Source organism: Monodelphis domestica, chromosome 6 (assembly GCF_027887165.1).
Source record: "Monodelphis domestica isolate mMonDom1 chromosome 6, mMonDom1.pri, whole genome shotgun sequence".
Classification (NCBI taxonomy): domain Eukaryota; kingdom Metazoa; phylum Chordata; class Mammalia; order Didelphimorphia; family Didelphidae; genus Monodelphis; species Monodelphis domestica.
Window position 1 is genome coordinate 15,822,830 of NC_077232.1, and position 26,234 is coordinate 15,849,063.

Consider the following 26,234-nt stretch of genomic DNA (forward strand, 5'->3'; position numbering starts at 1 on the left):
ATTAATAATATAGAAATGTCTTGATCAATGACACATGTAAAGTCAAGTAGAACTAACTGCTCATTGACTCTTGGGGGGGGATAAAAGAGGGGAGGGAAAGAGCATGAATCATGAAACCATGGAAGAATATTCTAAATTAATCAATTAAATAAATAAACTTAATTAAATTATATATGTATAATATATTGATTTTTATATATTTAGGGACTATTCTTAAGAAGGCATTTTATATACTTAGTAATTTAATTCTACTTCTATTCAGAAATCTAGCAATATGACTTTCTTCAAAATACTTTTTAAGTTTAGCACAAAAGAAAGATGATGATAACAGAAAAAAATAGAATAAAAGCTAGATAATTTTAAGTCATTCATTAAGAAGCAGGAGCTATATCTCTTGGACTGGTGAAGAAGAGTTTGAGAACTCATTGCCCCCTCAATGATTAGATTTATTTTTCAATATCTCCAGGGTATTTCTATCTGCCCTCAGAAGGATCACATAGCATTTGGGAGCAAAGATACAGATGAGAATCCCAGCACTGGAGACCACAATGGAAAAGATCTCCATGGCTACCATAGCCTTCCCTTTGGTGCTCTGATATGTGGGCAAGAAGGAAATCCAGACACTGCAAAACACCAGCATGCTGAATGTCAGGTACTTGGCTTCATTGAAAGTATCTGGCAGATTCCTTGCCAGGAAAGCCAATGTAAAGCTGACCAAGGCCAGGAAGCCCATGTAGCCAAGGACACAGTAGAAGGTAACAAGGGAGCCCTCATTGCACTGAATGACAATGAAGGAAGCCTCAGAGTGTGTATCCATCTCAAGGAATGGGGGATCTGTCCCCAGCCAGATGCTGCAGAGGCACATCTGGATAAGTGTACAAATGAAAATGAGGGAATGAGATACTGCTGGTCTCAGCCACCTCCTGAGCTGGCTCCCTGGCTTAGTGGCCCTAAAGGCCAGAACCACAGTGATGGTTTTGGCCAAAATGGAACCAATAGACACAGTGAACACAATGGCAAATGTGGTTTGTCTTAAGATGCAGATGGCTGGTGTAGGACGACCAATGAAGAGTAAGGAAGAAAGGAAGCAAAGGATGAGAGAGGTGAGCAGAATGTAGCTAAGACTGCGATTATTGGCTTTAACTATGGGCGTGTCTCTGTACATCACAAACACTCCAAGGACAAAGGTTGTGAGAATGGAGAAGCAGAGAGCTGCAAAGGCCAGAAACATTCCCAGAGTCTCTTCATAAGTCAAGTAAGTCATTGTCTTGGGCAGGCATCTGTCTTTCTCCTTGCTTGGGTACTGATCTTCAGGACATTGCATACATTGTACTGTATCTGGGAATATAACAAAAATGAATCTCACTCTGTTTTATATTCAGCATAGTTTTCTTTCTCCAGTAAAGTTCAGTATTAGTCATTCCACATAAATCTCAGCTTGTTTTTTGACTCCTCCTTCTCAGTAAGAAGAATAAGACTTCTGAACAGTCAACAAAATAAATACATATTTCAGTTTCTCCTTATCTCTGATTGTGAACAAAAAATTGTTAATTATTCATTCCATCATATATTTCTTAAATGAAAACTAAACTATGACCCATTCCAAAATTTAACTATCCACAGTAAGGCCTAAATGATCAGTATATAGTAATCACTTAGTCCTTACTGTGGATAGTTAAATTTTGGAATATATATATGTATATATATATATATGTATATATATATATATATATATATAGAGAGAGAGAGAGAGAGAATATTCTCACAATAGTAATGAAATAGAGAATACTGTATTCTATCATCTTTGTTTTATATAACAATCTTTTAAAGAAAATTCACAATTGCAAGTCCATGATTCTGTTGATGGAAATCAAACGTCCCCCAATGAAAGTTGTTAAAGATGGTTTTCATGAATATTTTTATTTTTTAAATTGGAAACTATGTCATGAATCTATGGCAATGGCTCCATACTTTCCTCAGGTTATTAACTGTAGATTTCAAACCTGTTTTCTTCACAATTTCCAGTCATCAGGATGATACTTTTATTGTATACATAAGCCTTATTTCAGTTTCAGGGACTATTACTCTCACCAAGTGTGTTTCTTATAAATGTACATAAATGTCTAATTCTTTACTATATTTTACCTGAACTATTAATAACGTATATACTTATAAACTAAGATTTTTATTAAACTCATGAGATTTGGGTAGAGAGTGAAATTTAGAGATATACAAGAGAAAGCTTATAGGAAAAGAAATTTGATAAAATACCATTTATTCAAACACAGTGGTGGCTTAGAAATAATTCATTATTCAAATAGGGGGTGGATGCCATTTTAGTCATGATCTGGATATATTGGATATAAACCCTTTCTTACCATCGAGCCTTGGACAAAAATATATAAAAGTAAAATGAATTAATAGTAGGTAGAAGGAAAAGTGACCAGTCACCCTTTGTGATTTATACATGGAATTTCCCCACTCAGTTTCTCCATTTCATTTGAACGAGATTAATAATCTTTTAATCCTTTTTCCCCATTAAGAAATGGAGGCAGTCATGTATTCTTAGTATGTTATACCTTCATTATTTTATGCAATCTTAGCAAACAAGGAAGAAAAAATATAAAAGAAGCAAACATCATAAAAGATGTTTCTAAGGCTTATATACTCTATTCTGCCTATGCATTGGAAATGGAGGAGTTAGGAAAAAGGGAAATAGACTGGTGTGAATGAAATAGTATATTCATTAATTTCATATACTATCTCTTCTATCTCCATTTGTCACACTCAATACTTTAAAGGCCTGGCTTCATAACTCTTTCCTAGTCATGTCTGAGTACTTAGGTTTATTTAGCTCCAGAATTAATAGTTTTTTGCATCTCATGCAAATCAGATGCTTGCTTAGTGGACTTTAGCATGCAATGAGAACAACAATTGGACTTTTTGTATTTATTTTGTGTAATCTTGTTATTATTGACTTCATATTTCTTCTTCTTAAAAAAAAAAACAATTTTTTATGAGATGTCCTCGCTTGTGATAAAAGAAATATTCCCTAGTTTTTCTCTGCACTGGTTTAGGTTTGTAACTAGGTTTTGTGTAACTAGATTTTGTGTAAGTCCTAACCATGTTTAGTTTCTTGGTTTCTTCTATCTCCTTTTCCTTTGGATTTTTCTCTGTTATTTCTAATTTGTCTCTTAGATCTTGCATCTGTTTGTTTTGTTCTGACTGATTATCATGCAAGTAACTTGATGTTTCATGCAGTTCAATGAGGCTAACCCGTATCATACTTAGGGAAATAATGCCTAAAGAAGTTCTTTAAATGAGGTGTGCATCCTCTCAAAAATTGACTTCTTATATGACTTGCAGACTCTTCCTATTTGTCTCTAGACCTAATATTGATTCTACCATTTCTGAAAGAAGGTCAATGTATGTGGCAGGATATTCCCCTTTGCTCTGCATGATCTTATCAAAACTAGCCCATGCATTTGGCTTTGAGCAGCACTGTTTAATTGCTTGGAGCAAATCTTCCCTGTATTTCCTTAGATAGGACATATTAGTGGGGTTTGCAAAGTCTATATCTTCCCTTTGCTTCACAGTAGGCCAGCTAGTTAGGTTACTATCAGATCTTGTCATTTCTAGGAATTGCCTTTGGTCATGGCGGCTGAACAGTTCTGAGATGAGAAACTCAACATACTCAAAATCAGGGTCAAAAATCCTAAAAGCACATTTCAGTTCCTTTTGTGATTTGAATGTTTTTCTATGTATTTGGGCAAATGTCATTTTAGGGATCCCAGTTCCTGTGAGGTGAATTGCCTGTGAACCTTAGACTGCAGTACACCAGTTGTACTGGACAGCTTGGTGACCTCTTTCAATGGACAAATTATCTCTGGTTCACTGTCAGGCTTGTTGTCATTGTCACTTTCATTTCTCTTAGGTACACTATCTGACTGTCCATTGTCCTTGCCCTCAAACTTATCTAGTTTTTTTTTCCTTGATCAATTCCTCAAATAAGTTCTTTATCACAGTTTCCAGATTGTTATCAATAACTAGTATCTTTTCTGCCTTTAGGGGAATCACAGATCTAAATACCTTCTTTAAATAGGTTAGAGTCTGAAGAGCTGCCATAACAAGGGCAAATACTTGAACCAAAACCTGCCAGAGTTTAGGGTCTGTTTGAAAAGGCAACTGCAGTAGAAACATTGTGTTGCCAATGTAATCAATAGAGTCAAAGATCATATAGGTCATTCTGCTGTAAAGTATGTTGTGGACCCAAAAACAAGCAATAACTGCCACAATCACAGATTCACAGATAATTAGCTTAAATATGCCTTCTATTTCTCTGCCTTTCTAAGGATTGTGGTGTTCAGTCTGTCTTAAAGATGCCAGTTGCAATAAAAGGATACTTGAGAGGGTCTATTAATCACTACTGGATGGCTAATGGATCAAGATTTTTCCTCCCCCCCCCTCAATACCTCCAATTTTTTCAACCTCTCCCTCCTGTCTCCCTTCTCCTCCCCGCTTCTTAGTCATCTTCTAAGTAACTCAAGGTGAACTATGAGGTTTAGAGAAGATACTCTTTCTTTCTCTAGTAAGGAGGTTTATTGGGGAAGATAGGACAAGGATAGAGGATGAGGTAAGAGGGATGGGGTTTTCCCTAGTCTATACAAGGAGTCTTGGCTTTGAGGATATTGGGAAAATGGCAGTTCAGTCACAGTTGTGACACAAAGTCTGTCAGGGAGTCACTGGCAGAGACAGTCAGAGAATTTGGAGGACAAATATTTTTTCTTCTTTCTTCTTTTAACCAGCCAGGTAAATATCAGTCAGGCAGCAAAAGCTTCAGGGTCTTCACCATCAGCCACAAACAACTAAAAGTTAGTTGAAAAACCAGAAACCCTAGCTTCTTCTCCACCATTCTGTCAGAAGCCACAAAGGTCTCTCTCTGCCTAGGTCAGAAGTAAATCTCTCAGTTCCACTGCTGGCTTGGCTCCAACTGTCTTTTCCTGGGAATATTACAAATGGAATGTTCCTTTTGATTGACAGATGATGTCCTTTGCATGCATTGCAAATTCTTTCTTTTACAATACTAAATAATTCTTTCATCTCTTTCTAATTTAAATGCAAAATACTTATCAGGGAATAAGGAATTGTTATTGTTCCTGTCCTTTGATCATAATTTTAAATATATCGTATTATACATTAATACTGTATTTCTAATTTATCTTATATTTTTGAAACTTAAGAAATTTTTGTTTCAGAATTACAGTTAAAATATGTTTTAAACCGGATGTTATTGGATTATGAATTGATCTTTCTAACAATAAGATAATACCAATAGATATCTGAACACTATTGAATGTTTAATGGAATATTTTAAAAAGAAAATAATAAGTTCACTATAATCAACACAGTTTTACTTTGACAATCATTTTACTATAATTTACAAGAAGTTTTTAAATATATTGGATATATTACATATATAATATCACTACATTAATATAAATCTACTATAATGTATTCTCTGCATTCTGAAACCTCAAAATAAAGTTAGTTTTAATTAATAAGTAAAGAATGAATGGAATATAATGGTGTGGAAAAATATCCAAATATAATTTTCAAGGTCTAAGCTGTGGTGAATGGAATTTTACTAATTGAGGTAAATATTCTTAGGACTACAATATAACACTGAAATATTTCCATATTACTATGGTAAGATTAAAATTTCTGAGGTTCAGCCACAAAAAATAAAATTAAATAAAAAGAAAGAAATCGAATGCCTATAATTTGGCATAACTCATTCTCTTTAGGCACCCACCTGTTTTATTGGAAATCTTCCCATCAGGGCACAAGGTACAGTCAAAGCAGCAGATGGGCTGGCCTTCACGTAATTGCTTCCTGAAGCCGGGGCCACAGGCCACACTGCAGGTAGAAGTTGGAATCTGAGTTTCAGTAAAAGGAAGAGAAAAAAAATCAGTGCAAGAATGATTGCTAAAAGGGAGATTCACTGAGGAAATGAAGATTTAAGACTTCTCCTGTGGCAGACATTTAGAATAACTTTTTTGAAGTCTGGAAGTGCAAGGATGATAAATTTCTGAATGGAGATTTTCTCTCAACTCTCCCTCTTCTCCTCAATATCATCTTTTCCTAAAGACATGAATATGGACAGAATCTGCACAAGACCCACTATAACTGCTCAAATTTTTAAAAATACAAATGTGTTGATAGCATATTTTCCACCAAATATATGACAGCACATCTCTACAATGAACTTCATTTTGTACAAGAGATGTTGAAGTAATGTATTGCTCACAGGAGAGGAAATATTTCTTTATATTTTTGTTCACTAAAAAAGTCCTGTTCTTGGTATTTGAGTAAATTATCCTGAATTTTTCAGGGAGTCACAACTTTAGAGAGTTTATAATAAATTTTTAATTTAAAAATTTAAAAATTATAATTAATCAATATTTCCACTTGATTGAATCTGTTTGATTAATAAGAATCAGGTGATTTGAGTGGTTGATCTTGTTTCTTAGTCTGGCATCTGGAGGTATGAATCAGCATTCTGATTCATAGAAGGTAAGATTTATGACTTCCCATAGAAAAACAGAATTGAATCTATATGTCAGTTCTATCTCAGAAGAGGAAATACCCACAATATTTGACTTGCTGTTCAGTCATTTTGCATTTATGTAATTTCTCACAAACCTCCTTGGGATTTTCTTGGCAAAGATCCTGGAGTTATTTACCATTTCCTTCTCCAATAGATTTTACAAACATAAAAAAATTAAAGGAAAAAGGATTAAGTGGCTTGCCCAGACTGATGGAGCTCGTAAGCATTTGAAGCGACATTTGAACTGAAGAAAAGGAGTTTCCCTGACTCCTGACTCCTGACACTTCCCATTATGCAAACACAGTTTAATTAAAAATCTCTAAAAGAACTCATGGAAAATCTTAGGGACACAAACTCTTTTTTTTTTAAACCCTTACCTTCTGTCTTGGAGCCAATACTGTGTATTGGTTCCAAGGCAGAAGAGTGGTAAGGGCTAGGCAATGGGGGTCAAGTGACTTGCCCAGGGTCACACACCTGGGAAGTGTCTGAGGCCAGATTTGAACCTAGGACCTCCTGTCTCTAGGTCTGACTCTCAATCCACTTAGCTACCCAGCTGCCCTCTGGGACATAAACTCTTGATCAAATGTTTATATCAGTTATACTTTGGTGCTATAAGTCTCTTTTGAAGGTAAACTTTTTCTACTCTCCCTCCTGTTGTTATTCAAAATTGTCCACTTGATCTGAAGTATTTCAAGAATTTCATCATATAATGAATTCACATCTTTACAAAACTTAATCAGAAAAAAAGAGTAGTGAGAAAATGAAATCAGAGGAATCAAGGTTCTGTTTTACTGAGAGAAAAACAGAAAAGTTGATTCTTCAATCCTGTCCTAGTCATTCCCAATGTCTTCAGGGAAGTTCCAAGGTCTAATGAAAAGACAACAGTGTCCAGGCTTCTAACAGCCTCATTTATCTAGCTCTCACATTCACCTGACTTACCTGAGGGAAATCTTCTGGCCAATCTATGTCCTCTTCATTAATGCTTAACACTTTTTCATGAGGAATCACTTCTCCAACTTTCACCTCTGTCCAAATCTTACCAGGTAAAGATCTAAAATTCAGGATATCGTATGTCTCAGCAGTCATGGAGGGTCCATCCCCACATAGTTCATTTTTGATTCCATTGACAGGATTAACACACTTCAGGAAGTGGAGGAGCTGAAGGCAAGGGCAGAAGTTTGTTACTACTTAGGGAAAGAAGGGTTCATTCAGTGGTCTAAGTCTTGATAATCAACACAAAATGAGCTATGTGTTTGAAGATTACAAAAGCTGCCATTCTCTGTAGAATTGTTACTGAGTTTTACCAAGTACTCTGTACTCTATTTCTCTTTTTTTCCCTAGCAAGTCATAGGTTACAGAAGAGTAATATTCTAGCTATATTCTAGATAATGAACAGACCCCAAAAGTAATTTTAGCTTCCCTCCACCAAATCATGAATTTCTTTCAAATATCTCTGATATCTGCTATTCCAAGTTCTTTTGTAAAATCTGTATCTCACAGACAACATATGGTTTTTAACAAGCTGAAGTCTTTTTAATTTGAAAAAAGTCTATTCAAGATCATTAGAATATTTGATAAGATAAATTTAGGACTAAGGGACCATTTTTTATTCATACTTCTCAAATTCAAGGTAAAGAAGAGAAGGAGAATACGAATAATTGAAAGAGTAAACAATTCTAAAAGTCCATTGAAACAAAATAAGGAAAAATAATTCCAGTAAAAGAGAAAAGGTAAGAGGTCATTGAATTATGATTGATAGTAAGAAAATGAAATAATAACACAAATTGAGGAAAATTTGAGAGAGAACAATTTTTAATATACCAAGATAATTATTTTGTTGGAAGTGAGAGGACAAATAGAGAAATTAATTTATATAAAAAAGAATCCCAAGAAAGAACTTTTGCAAACTAAAGGAAAATAAAAGTTGAACCTCAGAGAAGTAATATGGAAGAGAATAAAAGAAAGTAAAAGATTAGGCAAATGAATAGAAAATAGAATTTTAAGAAGAAAATAGGACCAAAAAAAAGAATTTGAAGGAAAAACAAGAAAATACAATGGAGAGAAATAGGCAGTGGTGTAATCATGAATATGAGTGTAAATGACATGGATTCACCCATAAATAGAATCAGAGCAGAATGCATAAGAAATCAAGATTGAGCAATATATTGTGTACAATAATAATATGGGAAACAAAAGGATCTTGGAATTAAGTAAGGGCTGGAGCAGAATGTCTAGTATTTTGCTGAGGTCAAAAATCAAAAGGTTCCAATCAAGATCTCTGATAAAACAAAAGCCAAAATAGAGAAATATCAATGGGGTTGGTTTCATAAAAACATGACAAAGCTTTTATGAACTGATGGAAAGTGAAGGAAGGAACCAGGACATTGTGCACAGTAATAATACTGTAGTTGTGATGAATAATTGTGAAAGATTTGACTTCTCTGATCAATAATATGAACCAAGACAATTCCAAAGAATTCATCATGAAAACATATTAGACACTACTAGAGAGATTAATGAACTCCTAGTGTAAAATAAAGTTTAATTTCTCACTTTTTTTCCTTTTTCTTCTTTTTTCTTCAGTCACAAGACTAATAGAGACATGTTTTGTATAATTTCACATGTATTTTTTAATCACATTTCTTGCCATCTCAATGAATGGAAAAAGTGGTGGAAGGTAGAGAGAATTCAGAAGTCAAAATTTATAAAGAAAAGAATGTTGTGATCAAATAAATAATATTATTAAAGTATTAAAATGTTATGGAAAAAAACAGGAGATATCTGCTAATAACATACTTGAAACCAAAAAAACTTTCTCTTTAAAACCTCTTCCCTTGACATGCTCCTAAATTTAATCTGCAGTTTTAACATTTTATCCATCACTTTTTTAAATGTCAACAAGTCAAGAGCTCAAATAATAGCTAAATTATAATCTATTCTAGAAATTTTTAAAGTATTCCAGAACAAGTGTGCTTGCCTAGAGTTAGTAGGGGTAGTAGTAGTCATAGGAATAGGAGTAGTATCAATAATAGTAGCTGTAATATTAGTAGTAGTATTAATAATCATAGTCTTAATCCTAGTAGAACTAGTAGTCATAGTAGTAGTAATAGTTGTAGTAGTCTTAGTAGTCATAGTCATAGTAGAAGTAGTAGTAGTATTAATAATAGTAGCAGTAATAAAATGGAAGTATTAATAATCTTAGTTGTAGTCCTAGTCATAGTAGAAGTAGTAGTAGTAGTAGTAGTAGTAGGGTGGTATTTCTATTATGCTATTATATAATTACACATTTTACAATATATTTTACATTATTTTTAATATTTAACAATCACATTTTATATTTAGTAATCATTATACACATATTGATTAAAATAATTACCATATTTATTAAAACTAGCTTTTGCATAGTACCTACTAAATGGAAGACATCATGTTCTACCATAAATTGGAAATAATTTTATTATCATGACCACCAAAAAAGGAAGATGCTATTTTATCCCTATGTTATAATTGAGAACTATGAGAAAAAAGAGATTAAATGACTTGTCCAGAATGACAGTTATTACATATTTGAGGTTTGGTTTTAGATGAGGTCCTTCTAACTTAGTCAATTGTCATGGCTGTCTGGTCATTTAATAGATGGGAGGCAGTGAAGTCAGTACCCAAAGGACAGGAGCTTCTGTCTCTCATTTTTTGACCACGGACACACAGCACCAAATGACCTTAGAAACTGAAGTCTGTGAATCCAAACTTTTAGTTGGGTCACCTTCATCCCTGCCCTGGTCTGACTATCCTTTACCAGTACATTTACTAAGTCTCATGGTGCTTATTGAGAGATTAAAGGATTTCATAATCTGACTCACATCTAGACCAAACTACTTCCTCTCTACTGTTTTATTTTTCTGCATTCTATTGTAAAAACATTTATTCGTGGAAAACACAATTTGGGAAACAAATTAAGCAGTCATTTTTTCTATTGGAAATTCTCATTTACCCATGCACTCAGAGCTGGGTTCTTATCTGTTCTTCACTTTTATTCTTTCATACATTTTAGTATCAACAAAATATTTTAATATTACATCTTTGAGCAATCTCATTTTTTCCCCAATAGAAACTGGCTATTTGCTGCTCTTGGCACTATCCATATAGTACCACATGTCTGTTCTTTTTTGAGGGGGGAGGGATCATCTATTACCTGGTTAAACTTCTTTCTCCTGATCTTGTAACAAATATGTCTCAGTTGGTAAGTTTCTCTGCTTCATCATTAGTCTATGTAAGTAAGTCATGTTTTTCTTCCTCAAAATTCTTGTTAAGAGAGTTTTCATTAATTTTAATCCTTTTTTTATATTTAAGAGAAAAAAAGGAGACCCCTTGCTATTCAGGTGGGCAGTTAGAGACTGTATAAATGGATATTTTGAACCATTGACTTAATTACCCAGAAGTCCTTAGTATTTCCCAAAATTCCCTATTCCCTCCTGCAACTCCACATTGGAGGGATCACTTTATTACTATTTAACTGGCAGTAACTCCTCCCACATCCTCTTTTTTGGGCAACAATTAGCAGTGATGGTGGTGAGTGGAGATAGCTGAAAATGGATAACCAGCCATGGGCACATGTTTTTTATTTTGTATCTTCTTTATTCCTTGATTTCTAAAGTTACTTTATAAAATATATTATTTTTGTTATTAGAGATATAATTTCAGATTTTACAGTTTTGGTGACCAGAAGAGACGAGAAAAACCTCTCAATTTTTTAAAGATAGTCTAAATAATTTTTTAAGCAATATTTCTCCTGCCAAGGCTTTTCAACCACTCCACCCACCCACCCATCCTTGAAAAGGTTCTTATCCCAATTCCACTTGCTCCTGCTGCTAAATTCCAGTGGCTTGCTTCTACTCTTGATCCTACTCTTGCTCCTGCTGCCCACTCCTACCTCCAGCTATCCACTACTGACATTCTTGACCCAGATAGATCATTCAGCCCAGCCCCCAGCCCCTAGCTTCAAGAAATACTCCTCCTGATCTCCATCTCTGCTCCTAAAATTGACCTCCAACAGGACCCTGAACCCTACTGCTGTTGCTGATTGCTGCCACCGAGAAAGTAGGAGTCAGGGTAGATGGTAAAAAGATGGTGTTCTTTCTTTAGGCAACAATTAGTCTCCACATGGAAGGATATTGGGGGGGGGGGGTTTGAGGAGAAGGAAGAGACTCTTCCAAATAGGAATTTGATTATAAGCATGTTTTATTATTTGAGAGAGCAATGCATTGCCTATTTCAAACAGCTTCCAGCTTTAGAATGTTTTTTCATGAGTGCACTGATCATTTTACTTATCTTACCTGAGATTCAGGGTAGAAATTCATCTCCCTGCAACTCTTTACCATTTGTGCCTTCCTTCCCAGTTTGAGATTCTTAAAACCCATGCTCTCCCTCACTATGGGAAATGCCACAATACTGACAAAAAGAATCTCAGTGGATTAAAAAAAAAGTGAACTTTAAATAGACTAGAGGTTAAAATTTTAAGACTTTTTAGACTCCAATGTTTTATGAAAGTCTGTATTTTTTTTATTTTTTTAATTGTTTTGTTTAAGATTTAATTTTGTGGGATCAAGATTATATATTAATGTATTCAATACCATTCTGTTACACTATTTCATTTTAATGTACTGGGTTTTAACTACTGTTATATTCTGTTACCTTTCCCCTATAACTATACTGAACAAATATTATTGAATAAGCTCATATAAAAAAGTTCTTTTTTCTATTTTGGCTTTGGAAATTGTTACATAAAGGATGGATGGACTTCATCAAAACTGGTTAAATTGTGTGCAACCTTTGGAAAATTTAATGAGATAAGAATTTAAATGGTAATTCTAAGGGGTCTTCAGAAATATTTTTAGTAACTAGTAGTTTCTGAATGGAAGATTTTAAAAAATATACATATGTACATATATATGTATATATATAAATATAAATAATAAAGAATGTTGTATTAAAGGTAGAGAAACAAAGAAATGTTCCTACCAGGGGGCTTCTATGAATCAGGAAGCCGAAAAAGGAGCTCCTGCAAAACTCTTCATTTTAATTACTTCCACAAGAACAATCTACATTTCTTGATGATGTTCTACACTCAAATAAATTTTACTCTGTTTAAAATTATATTTACACAGGTGGAAAGAATTGCTACATCTGTAAAAATTGGGACAAACATCCATTAGTTCATAAGTTTTTTTTTAATGTCACACAGCAACTTATGCAAAATATGATAGTGGGTTTGTTATTGTAATTAACTGGGCTATTATGAATTTGGGGGACATTGGTACTTTTTTGAATGTGCATTATGTACTGTGTTACTGTTTTATTCTGAAAATAATTTTGTACTGACACATGGCTGACACAGTGTGTCACTGATGATAAGCTATATATTTTTTCAAACTCTTTTATTATTGTTTTTCTTGCATGCTCAATATATTATTTCAGTTTTTTTCAGTTTTTCTCTCATTTTTGTATTTAAAGCACATGTCACCAGTACTGAGATTTTCTTTAAGGTTTTTTGAATTTGCAATAATATTAGTTTAAATATATTTGCTATAATATTAATGCATACCAAAAAGCTTTAGACTACAAAAATGATTCCATTGATCATTTAAAAATATTTATTGGACTTTGATTAATGATTCTGCTAGATTCCAGGAGAAGGGAATAAAAAAAGAACCATTGAACAATGCCAGAGAAGAATAAAGCAACCTGAATAGTGTCAAAAAGTTCACACGAGTCAAAAAAGAAACCAATCCATGTGGGATTGCTGAACTTCTAAGCCATGTCAAGAGAACTTGAACTTGTTTGGGGTTTGAGGTTGTGGCTGTTTAACATGTGTTAAATGCAGGACTCTTTGAACCACACCCCTTGTGAAAAAATGCTTTCTATAACAGTGCCTAACAACTGACCATTCTGGCTCCCTTATCCCTGAGAGTGAAGGTAAAATCAGACCATGAAATGACACTTCCATATCAGTATCTTTTTCTCTCTTATAGTACAGCAACTTCTTGTAGTCTTGGCTGCAAATGGGCAAGTGAAATATTACCACATTTTGTTCTACAGACTTGTAGGATAGACATTAATTTAATTGGGCCATGAAACCAGGACCTGTTATAAATTTATTTTTCTTTTACTTAGAATTTTTACACATAAGACTTTGTTAGTCTATATTTCATCCAGAAGTTATCTTTTCTCTTTTATTTGAATTTTTTGACATTTTTTAAAATTTCTCTTGCATCCCTAGGTGATCCATATGTTTTTCAATCACCCTCTTCAGGGGAGCAAGTATAATTATTATTTTAAATTGAAAAATTTAAATTCTTTTTAAGAGTAGTTTTAGGATAAGAAACATGCTACCTTTCCAAATCCAGACAGTGAATTGTTTGGAGAAGATATCATTAAGATGCTTGCACAGACAACACCATGTACCAGAAGATCCAGAGTGAGCTTTGAGATGTGGTCATTTGAACTGTGTGGGGTTTAAATGCATTTGTTTTGTCTGTATACTCATGCTGAAGGGAACTGCCCCCTAACTTGCTTTTTGTCAATGTGACTAGCAATCATTGGTTTTGTTCTCTATTCCTCTTATCCTCAAATTATTGTAATTTCAAAGTTGGTATGTTTACAAGACCCATCGGAGAGACTAGTCTTCCTCAGCTCTCAGGGGAGGAATAAATAATGGAGATTTTGAACCTTTGACTTCATTACCCAGAAGTCCTTGGTATTTCCTAAAATTCCCTATAATGTCTCCTGCATCTCCACATTGGTGGGAATCACCTTATTGGTATTTAACTGGCAGTAACTACTCCCAAGTCCTCTCTTTTGGGCAACAATCAGCAGTGATGGTGGTGAGTGGGGAAATTGCTAACCAGCCATGGGCACATGGCTTTTATTTGTATCCTATTTATGCCTTGATGTCTAATGATACTTAATAAACCTCATAACATATCATATTTTTATTATTAGAGCTATAATTTTAGATTTTACAAGATCTCCTCCTGTGCTGTTTGTCAGTGACAGTTAGAAGTTATGGTTGAGTGTGGTTAGTTAGTTGCAAACAGTTGAAAAGACCTTTTTGTCTTTTTGTCTTTTTTGTCCAAAGAACATATTCAAACCAGAGGCCTATGTGCTACTTGTGTGGAAAAACTGGACCTGATGATAAATTGCAGATGCTAGAATCAAATACTCAGAAATTTTAGAAATAATGGTGGGAAGTTTAGGAATAAGTATTTTAGACACGATAACAATTCTACAAATAATAATAAAAACAGAAAGAATTTCCAAATTTTGGAAATTATGGGAATAATAGAAACAGTAAACAACTGAGACAAATGACTTGTTACAATAAAACCACAAAGGGGCACATCCATGTAATAGCCAAATTATAATTGCTCCTCAGTGAGGGGAATCTCAGAGGGGGTGCACATGGTCCTTTATGAAGGTTTGCCAGGGGAGAAAGGACTCTGGAATCAAATAGTGAAACATTTGATTTTAAAACAGATATAATTTCACCAGTTATCCCAATCCATTCTTCCCTACATAGGTATGAACCACATTGTAATATGGTTCTTTGCTACAAATGAAGTAAAAAAAACACTAATATACAGAGTTTTATTTTATGGCCTAAGAACTATAGGTGAAATGTAAAGACTCTGATGGGTGATACAGTTGATATAAAAACTTTTAGCAAATAGAAGTAACTCAACCAGCCTAGGAAGGTCCATTCCAGATACTTGTCATTGAAAATGATTAGCTGCACACATTGAGGACAAGACTACAGATACAATTGGACACTGTTTTTAAGGACATTGAAATTCAAGAAGAAGATTACTAGTGGACAATTGGACAATTGGAACATATTTAAAATAACACTGGATTATTACAAGGACTACTACAAATGGACATTATATTAAGGACATTAAACTTTGCAGGTAAATAAAGGTTTCTTGTACATAAAGGTTTGAAATGGAATGTAATGGGTAAATATAATTTATATTGTTATTTTATTATATTATTTGTTATATATTATATTATAGGAGTTAAGATTTCTAAGTAGAAATAATTAGTAATATACTTTTATAGGAGTATAGAAAAAGTTATAGATATACTATATATATATTATATATAATATACTATTATAGAAAAAGTTAAAATGAACTAAATGATAAGTAAATGATAAAATGTTATGTGTTGAACAAGATCCTCCTAAGGGGTACATATAATATATATATATATAATATATATATATGTATATGCACATATAAAGTATATATTTGATGTTTATTAATGTGTATATAAGGTTCTTATATATTTTTAGAGATACATATAATGTATATATGAGGTTCTTGTTTATTTTTTGTGTGCACAGTAATTATAAGGTATATTTGAATTGATATCTTTAGGTTCTTATTTCTATAAAGTATAATAATAATAGGTTTTATTTATGTAGAGCATAGTATGAATTTTATGATTATAATTTCTGTAATTGTAAATATTTGGAATTTTATATTATTTCAGTCTTGTATACTGCAAGAATTGTTTTGCTTTTTTACTTTCTGTACTTCTCCTTAATTATAATATAAAATATAGAATAGTTTTATTTGAAAGATCCATTGGGGAGATAGGTCTCATGGATCTCAGGGGAGATATATTAAGAGAGTTTTTATTAATTTCTACCTTTTCATATTTAAGAGGAAAAAGAAGCAATAATATTTTTAAGTAAGAGACTCCCCCCCATGCAGGTTGGCAGTTAGAGACCCTCTGCTGTGCTATTTGTCAGTTAATGACAGTTAGAAGGGTGTAATAGAATGATTAGTTGCAGAGAATTGGAAAGGGCTTTTTGTCTCTGATCCTGGGGAGAGGGTGTGCTGCTGGCACTCTCTCTGATTAGAGGCAGAGAAATGGAATAAGTCCTTATCAGCCTTATTGATTATTGATTATCTTGGAAAGATAGGTAGATAGGGAGTGGGAAATTTATTAGAAAGTAAGAGTAGAAAAAAAATAGGCCAGAACCTCACTGGCAGAAGCAACTGTTCATGAAGGTAGATAGTTTAAGGTTAGTTAGAGAATTTTAGTTAGGACTGGGATCCAGGGTATAGATATAAGCTGTTATAAGATTACTTTCACTTTCCTCTTTTCTATTTCCTATCCATATTTCCTAATAATAAGCAAAGTGTTTTGCATTTAATAAACTGTACACTGGTTTTGTTCAAATTCCTACCCACCAAATTTTAGCCCCTCACACTCTTAATGACTACTAAATAAAATTCATTGAACTTCCAAATCTGTCCTTTGGTGATTGATCCTGTAGTTCATAGCAAATATTTTTTATAATTATATTTTAAGCATGCTTATGCAAAGTCTAGGCTTTCTGTACCTAGATATACTAGCTTATTTTATGAATTCTACTAGGCTAAGATAAATCCTTATACTTCTAGGTTCCCAACTTGTCCACTAAAGCAACTAGTTACTCCAGGAGGTAAGAATAAAATATGGAATACAAATTTCACTAATGGGTTCTCTATCTTTTAAGAAAGACAGACAACTCTGTGTATGTTTATTCATGTGCAAATATAAAATATTTTGGTCAGCATGCATTTATTGTTAGAAGTTAAAACAAAATTGATTAATGAGATACTGTATATAGGCATCATAGTATTGGTAGGATTGTGATCCAGCCTAGAATAAATACCCAAAATTGGAGCTGATTCAATGGAACTCTCCTAACACATGGACTCATATCCTGAGAAATGTGTATAAGGAATAACATCAATATTTTCACCAAGATTATTATATCAGAATTGGAGTAAATGGGGATTATCTTAGAGAATATGTTGGGTTTTGCACAGAATGTCATTTAATCACTAAAAAAGACAAAAAATAGGGAGCAAGTGATCATATTAAAGTCTCAGATGATTGCAATATCATACAAATAAGAGATGATATATATCATTGAATAATGTGAGTATTTGTTTATTTTGGGATATGATTTGTGGTTTGGGTTTTAACAGATTATTCACTTCCAAAAATGTATATATGTTTTGAGTGATAATACATGTATAACCCAGATTGAATTGCTTCTAAACTTCAGGAGTGGGGAGGGAAAAAGGAGGGAGACAGTATGAATAATACAATTATGGAAAACACATGAAAATTTGTTATTAAAATAAAATAAAGATAAAGCAAAAAAAATAACTGTGAGTAGCTTGTGCCAAATTCTAGGTTGTAAAAAAATATTACCTTCCAAGAAAGAAGTGGGTTTGCTACAAGTTCTGATAAATCTTTTGCCTCAGTCTGAAGTATTTGGTGGAGAGCATGAGCCAATAAATGAATTCCATTGTAGATATTAGAACTCTTTTCCATAATGCTCTTGTCAAAAAAAATAGGAGGTACCTCTGCAAAGGACAAACTTTCATCACATTGAGAAAACAACATATCTAATGTTCTTCTTTCTGAAAGTATGCAAGAAAAGACCACCTCCCAGAAAGACTTTAGGAAAATGTCCTCAGGGTTGGCACAAGGATGCACACTTCTTAGGAAATCTGTGAAACCAGGAATCTCCCTCTTGGATTGAGAAAATATTAATGTACCATGAAAATTGATCATCATTTCATTAATAGAATCTGCAGAATAATCCCAGGAAGAGCTAATGACCAACATCTTCCCATACAATACAAAAAAAGCCAATAATTCAGAAAATAGATTAAGGGAGTCTGTATTTCCATAGATGAAAATCACATTGGATGAGGACCCAAGGATCCTAGACAAGAGTTTAATGTCGTCATCTTCATGTTTAAAATTTTTAGGAACTCCTTCTGTAAAAGCCAGACATAAACCATTCGAGGCCATCTCCTCTTTCAGAAGCCTGAAGAATTGTTCCCCTGTCAGGTCATCTGAAATAACCAGCCCCACCCAAGTCCAGCCAAAATGTAGCATCAGTTGAACTGCTGCCAGGTGCAGAGTGGATTCCCTGCTGCCCAGTTGATAGACAAATGGATACTGGACCTCATCAGACAAGAGAAGATCAAATAGGCCATAGGTGAGCTACATGAATATAAAGAAGAAATAACTGGAGTGCTGATATAAAAGTATTTTTTGAATTCTTTAAATTTCATCTCAAGTAATGATCAGAGCCTTATACATTGAAGATACTGATAAATTCTCTTTAACTCAATTGGAAAGATCTTGACTACAATAGATTTAAGAGAAGTCAATTTTGTAGGTGGATTCAAGTTACAGATCACAAAATGACAGAATTGAAAAATGTGACAATTTCAAAGGAACTCAATCTATACTGGATCAAAAATCCTTTTTCTCATGTTTCCTTAAAAAATTAATTCTCTCTTTCAAAGTTTGTAATGAAGAAATATAATTTTCCTCTAAAAAACTATTCTACTTTTAGACAACTCTTCCTATTTGTCGCTCTTTTCTTACATTCATAATTTTAAAAATCAGCTTCTTTGGAACATCTACTCATTGCTCCAAATTCTTTAATTTTGATGCAAATAGAACAGACTAAGTCTCTTGAATAAACTCATAAGTTTAATATTAAAGTATAGTTACATGTCCTTGTAATCGATCTCATTGCTTTTTAACCTCATACAGCAGCTATTCATTTATTCAACCTTTCTATGCCAAGGATTTAATTCATGTAAGGATAAGAAGGAGAAATTTAAGGCTAAAGAGTTTTTAATCACCGGGACCACAAAAGTTACAAATCAGGTGTATATATGTATATAGGAATAATTTGGACAACCCTGAATAGGACTCAGTAAGTCTTAATAGGAGTTGTTATTCCCCCCACCCGGAAAATTCAATAACTTTTGGTGTTCATCAACACTCACCTGTGGCTCCTAGGAGCTCTAATGTGCAAAGTGACCACATACCAGTAAAACCTTATTTGCAGATAGTCTAAACCAGGTGGAGAGTAAGTGTCCAACCTCAAACTAGTGAAGCAGATAGGATGTCTATCTCAAGGAAGTGAAGAGCTGCTGCATCAAAATGGGCTGATGAGAACAATTTGTTCCAAAGGTCATGAAGGCAGGTAAAGCAGCAAAGGAAGTACAAAAGTAACTTATGAGTATTACATAATTAGTTTATCCATTTTCTGACCCCACAGAATAATAAAAACTACATAAAATAATGAGGATATTGCTATTTTTTTGTAATTATATTTTCCTTAATACTAATTTTGGATATCACATGACACTGCAAAATCAATGCGGTTTGAATGGAATTGTACTGATTCCTATTTGGGCAATTATTCATGCATTTGAGTAATCCTAACTTCAAATGAATGCTGATATTCACAACTACTACTCATAGGAAACTGCTAAAAAAAAAAAAGGGATGATGAATCATCATGATCTTTGAAAAATGACAACTGTGAGACTCCCAAAGGATAATGTAAAGAAACAATGACATTATAAGTAAGTTGTAGTAGAGAAACATCAGAAAATTTAACAAAATATATAATTTCTTACTTCCTTAATACAAATATCCAGCTTCCTTGCCTATGGCGGGATGGGTTTCAACAAGCAAATAAATGGCAATCTGCCTTTGCACTTAACCAGCTCTTGATCCTGCTTCATTGTCATGATGATGACTCTATATCCAGACCACCCAGGGGTTTTTTTCTTCTTCATAATAATATTCTCTAAAGATCCAGTTTGAGAATGCACATTAGATATTTGATACTTATTCCCCAGAAATAAGTTAAATTGAATAGATAAACAATTTGGGTCTAAAGAATATACTACAGTGTTCAGCTGGGTAACTCAGTGGATTGAGAGCCAGGCCTAGCGATGGGAGGTTATGGGTTCAAATCTGGCCTCAGATACTTCCCAGCTGTGTAATCCTGGGCAAATAACTTAACCCCAATTGCCTAACTCTTACCACTTTTCTGCCTTGGAACCAATATACAGTATTGATTAAAAGACAGAAGGTAAGGGTTTAAAAAAGAAAAAAGAAAAAAAGGATATATCACATATTTGACAAATGAGGCCCAGATTAAAGAAGGGAACACATTTTCAGCTGAAATTTAAAGACAACTGTAAATGCGAAATTGAATAGTAATTTTTAGAACAGAGTACTGAAGGGATGGACAAGTGCTTCATATATGTAGAATAAATGTACAAATTAATTTCACAATGAATAAGAACATAATCCTTACCCTGACAATTTTCTGTTGTGAAAGTGGAAAAAAAAGAAAACCTCCCTAAATTCCTCAGAATTTTAGTCAAATATATCAAGGTGAACTGAGAGGATAGGACTATTGCTTGGGAAGATATTTATTTGATTCAAAATCATCATTCAAAACAAATAATTCAATATAGCATCACCTCTTAAAGAACAGAGAGTTTCTTCAAGGAAGGGACTTTTTTCTCTTTTTTTTTCTATGCCTTATTTCAAATCTGTGTCTGCGTCTTCTTGATGAATGTGATTGTGCTCACTGGTGTCAGTACAGATTATATTAAATATTGGGTATTATAAACACAGAGATCATATGGGTTGAAAATGGACAACAGTATTCTCTCACTTACCTGTGGAACTTTATATAGTCCTAACAAGGTGGCCATGGCCATGGACAGTGTAGATGACATCCCTCCAATGACAACCATTGATTTGTGCTGCCTGTCACAGCTATAGTTAGGGATTGTTGGCCCCTTCCCTGACAACCACATCAATGAGTTCTCCACAGCCATTTGACTTTGATGAAAGTTATTGAGAAACTGATATCCCAGAGTCACATTGGGCAGCAAATGGGGGTCCTTGTTGATCTCATCCACAGCAAATTGGACAGTGAGAAAATGTTGGTAATGTTTGAGCATGTACCTAAAGTGACAAGGAGAAATTAAGAATTAGGCACAACTTGGAAGGCACAAGAATGGCAAAGTATCATGATGGATAAAAAATGGGTCATGAATGTTTCAAAGACTATATATAAACCATGACTAATACTTAAAGGGCTGTCATTGAGTGAAGGAAAAAAGATGTCAGTGGAAAAGTTTACACATTAGTTAAAATTATGAGTGTGGAAGAGAGTGTATATACCTCTTCATCAGACACTGGAATCAATGGATAAAGGATAGATAACTGCAAGAATAGTGTGTTGGCAATAGAGTGGGAGGATTAACAAATAAACTTAATGACTTCTGTTTTCAGTATATTTTAAGGCAAACACCACAATTGAAGTTTAGGAGAATAATGATATATTGGAAGTTTGCAAATGCAAGTGTAGATTTAGAATAGCTATTGTGGAAAGATGAAAAAGAAATCACTCATAGCAGTATACAACTATACATTTGCAAATTTTGTAGTGAAATCAGTCTGCAAGTTTTTGTGATACTCTCAATTTTTAATACTACCTGAGTAGGAGAAGTAATAATTACTAGGAATAATCTGGGGTAGGTGTTTGACAATACTTATATAAGTGATTATTGCTGTTTGAGAAGTCATGCTATCACAGAAATTCCACACTCGAAAAGACTAGTAACTTGTACCTTCCTTTGATTTTCTCCATCATATATTATTTATATATTTATTTGCAAAATACATTTCTGTACCAAAAACAATTCTTGGAGCTAGAAATCTATATAAAAATTAAATCCTAATGTGTATTTTTCCTTATATTTGATTCATATCAAATAGCTTGTATGGATACATATACACATGCAATAAAAGTACAAAATAGATACACAAAAAAACTTATAAAGAAATTTCATGAATTTAGTTACAATAACTTGAAGATTCAAAGTAAAATCCTCATTGGAAATTGGGCACATGATCATCTTTAAAGGAAGAAAAAGTATTTTGAGAGATAAAGAAGGCATACAAGCATCTTCTGGACATAGGTAACTGTCTGTGTTAAAATATCATGAAACAGCTGTGATTTCATGGATGAAAGAAAGCAAGTAAATCAGTTTAGACTCATTGTCAATAGCTTGAAAAAGAGTGTTGTGCAATAAACTTTTAAAGGAAACATAGTTTTGAGTCAAAGCCTGAAAGCTCTAAAACTGTAACAGATATGCTCTAATTTGATCCTGTAAGCCATAATTAGTCATTGATTTTTTTTTGTACCTGGAACCAAGGAATAATATTAACACAAACACTTTGTGTTAATCAAATATTATTCTAGAAGCTTTTTGAAGACCTAACCATTCCTACCAAAAACTAATCTTTCCATGATACATCAGATCTTCTGCCTTCTTTTAACTTTCAGGACTCCACAATATCTAAAAGGAATTCATTCAATATTTACATCACTTTAACCATTAGGAAGTATTTCCTTCCAAGAACCCTAAATTTCTGTGTTGGCAAATTTAAAAAAGCTCTCATATTTATGAATTTGATTCAAAACCATTAAAAAAGGAAGTAAGTTGTCCAAATCAACCTTTGGTACATGATAACATTTACACATGTCTTTTTCTAGGTTTCCACATGCTCTTCAACCTCTGTTGAATTTTCTACAATGCTGAATATAACACAATCCACCAAAAGTAGTCTGACTAGACTTTTATACTGAGAAACCCTCACATTTTTTGTAGTATAAGAAAATTCTTCTCTTTCAATCATTTCATTTTTCACTAAATTTTTCCAATACTTTTTTTTTCTCATTGTAACCATGTCAGTTGTTTTATTTTGGTATTGCAGATTTTAAAGGCAAAGTAAAGAATGCATATAGCACAGTCAAGATTCTCCTTCCTTGACTCCTTTGCTATCATCACCTCTTCCAAGACAGCTTTTGACTTGAGTTTACATTCCTTCTTTTATTAAAGCCTTCTAGCTCTGTGTCTTCTGAAAAGATGATGGATTGCATTCTTGTACTTCACTAAGCCCATAGGAAAGTTGGGAATTGAGTTATTGCATTTGGGGACAATATTGATTGAAAAGACTGGGGTCCTTCCATTATATGCAGAAGAGTGGTCAGTCACTAACTTTGAAGATTTTTCAAAAAAGAATGCTGAAATTTATTAGTTTTAAGAAATCCTTTAGTCATAACAAAACCTAATGTGATTGCTGAAATACTTTCTCCATCCTCAGAATTGTATGTTCATAATAAAGACAAGATGAAGGAATTCTGGAAAGAAAGAAAACAATTATTAACCAAGAAAAGGACTAAAAAGGAATACAACTTTGAAGGAAGGATATGAGAAGCCATAATATCTTGTCATATGTAATGGAGAAGAATTAAATGAGAGGAAGGAAAATAGTTGTGAGAGACTTTGAATGTCCATGGCTTAGCAAAACTCCACCTGCTGACTAGATAATGTGTGTAGGAGGAATAAGAAATATAATGCACTTCACACAACTGGATGTATCCTAGAAGACAGCATGATGCCATTTTCTTGGAGGACATTGTGATAATCATCTGATGGCAATTCTAAAATCAGATTAAATCACTATCTTCTCTTCTAAAACTAAAGAAAAAAATATCAGAAGTTTGAGAAAGAGTAGGAAAGAAAAAATAGGGAAATCAGAGTAAAATGATTGGGGTTAATCAAGAGAAGTCTCAGTCTCTCAGGGTTCCAAAAGAGCAATCTTATTCAAAAGGGGAATTATTGACACAAATAATAATGTCAAATATTGCTATTTTTGCCATGTTCTTAATTGACAGTTTTTTCAGGCATCTAAATACATGGCCCATGTGGTCATTTAAAACTTAATATTGTTTGGTATTTTATTTATATTTTGCTATTATATTATAATGATAAAACTCTAATATTTTCAGCAAAAAAAAATTCAGGAAGTTCTCCTAAACCCCATAAAAGCTTGTAGGGAAAGATAAACATTTTGTACTTTTCCACTGCTTAATCTCTTTCAGACAGATGAGATGTGAAGGTTTTGGTTGGATGAAGCTGTAGAGTGATTGTTGAATTCTGAATTAGTTCTCTTTTCTGGTTAATGATAGATCCTGCTTCTAGTTTGTTATATCAGATTCAGAGACTGCTCCCTGGAAAACTGCATCCAAACAGAGGATTTTTAAGTAAGTGATCCCCAAAACTTCTTCACTAATATGTGTCTGATAAGAAATCTGTCTTTCTATATTTGGGACTGGTATAACCTTTTCTCAAATAAGGATATTCTTGGGGAACCTAATTTTGCCACTTGAATCTCAATATTAAGTGTATTCCCTCCCTGCTATGTCTCCCTAATCATTGTTCTCAATGAGTTGCTTCTATCCATGGTGATAAATTCCTCACTATCTATGTTGTCACATAGTATGTATATATACTTTTTGTCTATCTGCTTGCTCCATAATACACAATCAAAAAGCCCTATGATTTTACCAGGTTCTGTATATAGTTTTCCTTATAACATTTGAACCCAAATATTTTCCTTACCAAAGCTGTGGGGCTAGGTAAAACACAATTCTACCCACAAGATCAGAGGAAATCAGGAATATTGATGACTACATTTTACCAATGACAAAAATAACACAATAACAACTTACCATGTTTCTACAGTTTTCCGTACTGGAGGATTTTTGAAAAATTTCTTGTCAATATGCCATTCAGGCTTCATATATAAGGACAGGAAGGCTCCTATAACTATGTCTCCTTCCTTTGTATATGTGGGGCTGTAATCTCTTTTTAACTGACAAGGAGGCTCCCGCATCTGATATTTAGAAAAAGAAAACTGAAAAATCAGGATCACAAATAACGTAGAGAAAAATAGCCACAGTTTCCCAAAACCCATAACCAAACTGCAAAATTTATGAAGTATTAAGGAAAATAGAAATCTAATAGGATTGGGGTCTTTTTTCATGAATCTACAGACACATTCTCTGTTTCTAAAGACTTTACTTTTCTAATAATTTTTTAAAAACTGTTCTATTTTAAACATCCCCATATATTTGGGAAATCCTAATAGGAGTCATGACATGGGCCTCCATTTAGGATAAAGGAAAATGATACCCAAATAGGATATATTTATGGGACATTTTTGCCTTCTGGATATTATTCACCCTATTCCCTATGGATAGGGAGTGAAAACTGCCACAGCTTTATGCCTCTGGAGTTTTAGTAAAAAAAATATGTTGACCAGAATCTAAAAGTGAGAGCATCTGGGGACCATCCTGCCCTGCAACTCTTCACCTGCATTCTCCCTCCTGATTTAAAAACTCAGGTGATAAAGTAAGTTTGGCAACCTGTTTTCTTGTTTATATCCTTGCCATATTATCAGCTTCTCTGGGGTTTGAGATGTCCAAAGTGCTGTCTGATCTGCCTTAATTGAGTGCTTAAGGACTTCTGGAGTGATACTTCTACTCTCACCAAACTAAATCTCTACAATTGAAATGGAAAATCTCAGTATTTCCAGATATTACACCAGGCCGACTCCAGCTAGATGAAAAGGCAGAAAGGGTGAGTGATAGTTTCCATGACAAGGTCCAACAATTCCTAGAAGGTATTGATTCTAGCCTTGATAATATTAACCACAAGGCTTTGGCCAGTAGAAGTACACACTAAATCAATCCTAAATCTATCTATCTACCTAATCTATCTATCTATCTATCTATCTATCTATCTATCTATCTATCTATCTATCTAATAGTAATAAAAAATTCAACAGTTGATGATACCCTTACCATCAGTTT

The 26,234-nt window shown here is 33.5% G+C and overlaps 1 protein-coding gene across 2 annotated transcripts; it reads right to left on the reverse strand.

Annotated features, from left to right (window-relative positions):
• Positions 1-433: 433 nt before the first annotated feature.
• VN2R618 (vomeronasal 2 receptor 618) lies at positions 434-25,336 on the reverse strand. 2 transcript variants are annotated; one of them, XM_007497302.3, is made up of 6 exons: positions 25,092-25,336; positions 21,181-21,472; positions 17,879-18,682; positions 7,547-7,765; positions 5,813-5,936; positions 434-1,338 (listed from the first exon to the last, which is right to left on the reverse strand). In XM_007497302.3, exons 1-6 carry the CDS (start codon positions 25,334-25,336, stop codon positions 434-436), a joined length of 2,589 nt encoding a protein of 862 aa, XP_007497364.3.
• Positions 25,337-26,234: the final 898 nt, after the last annotated feature.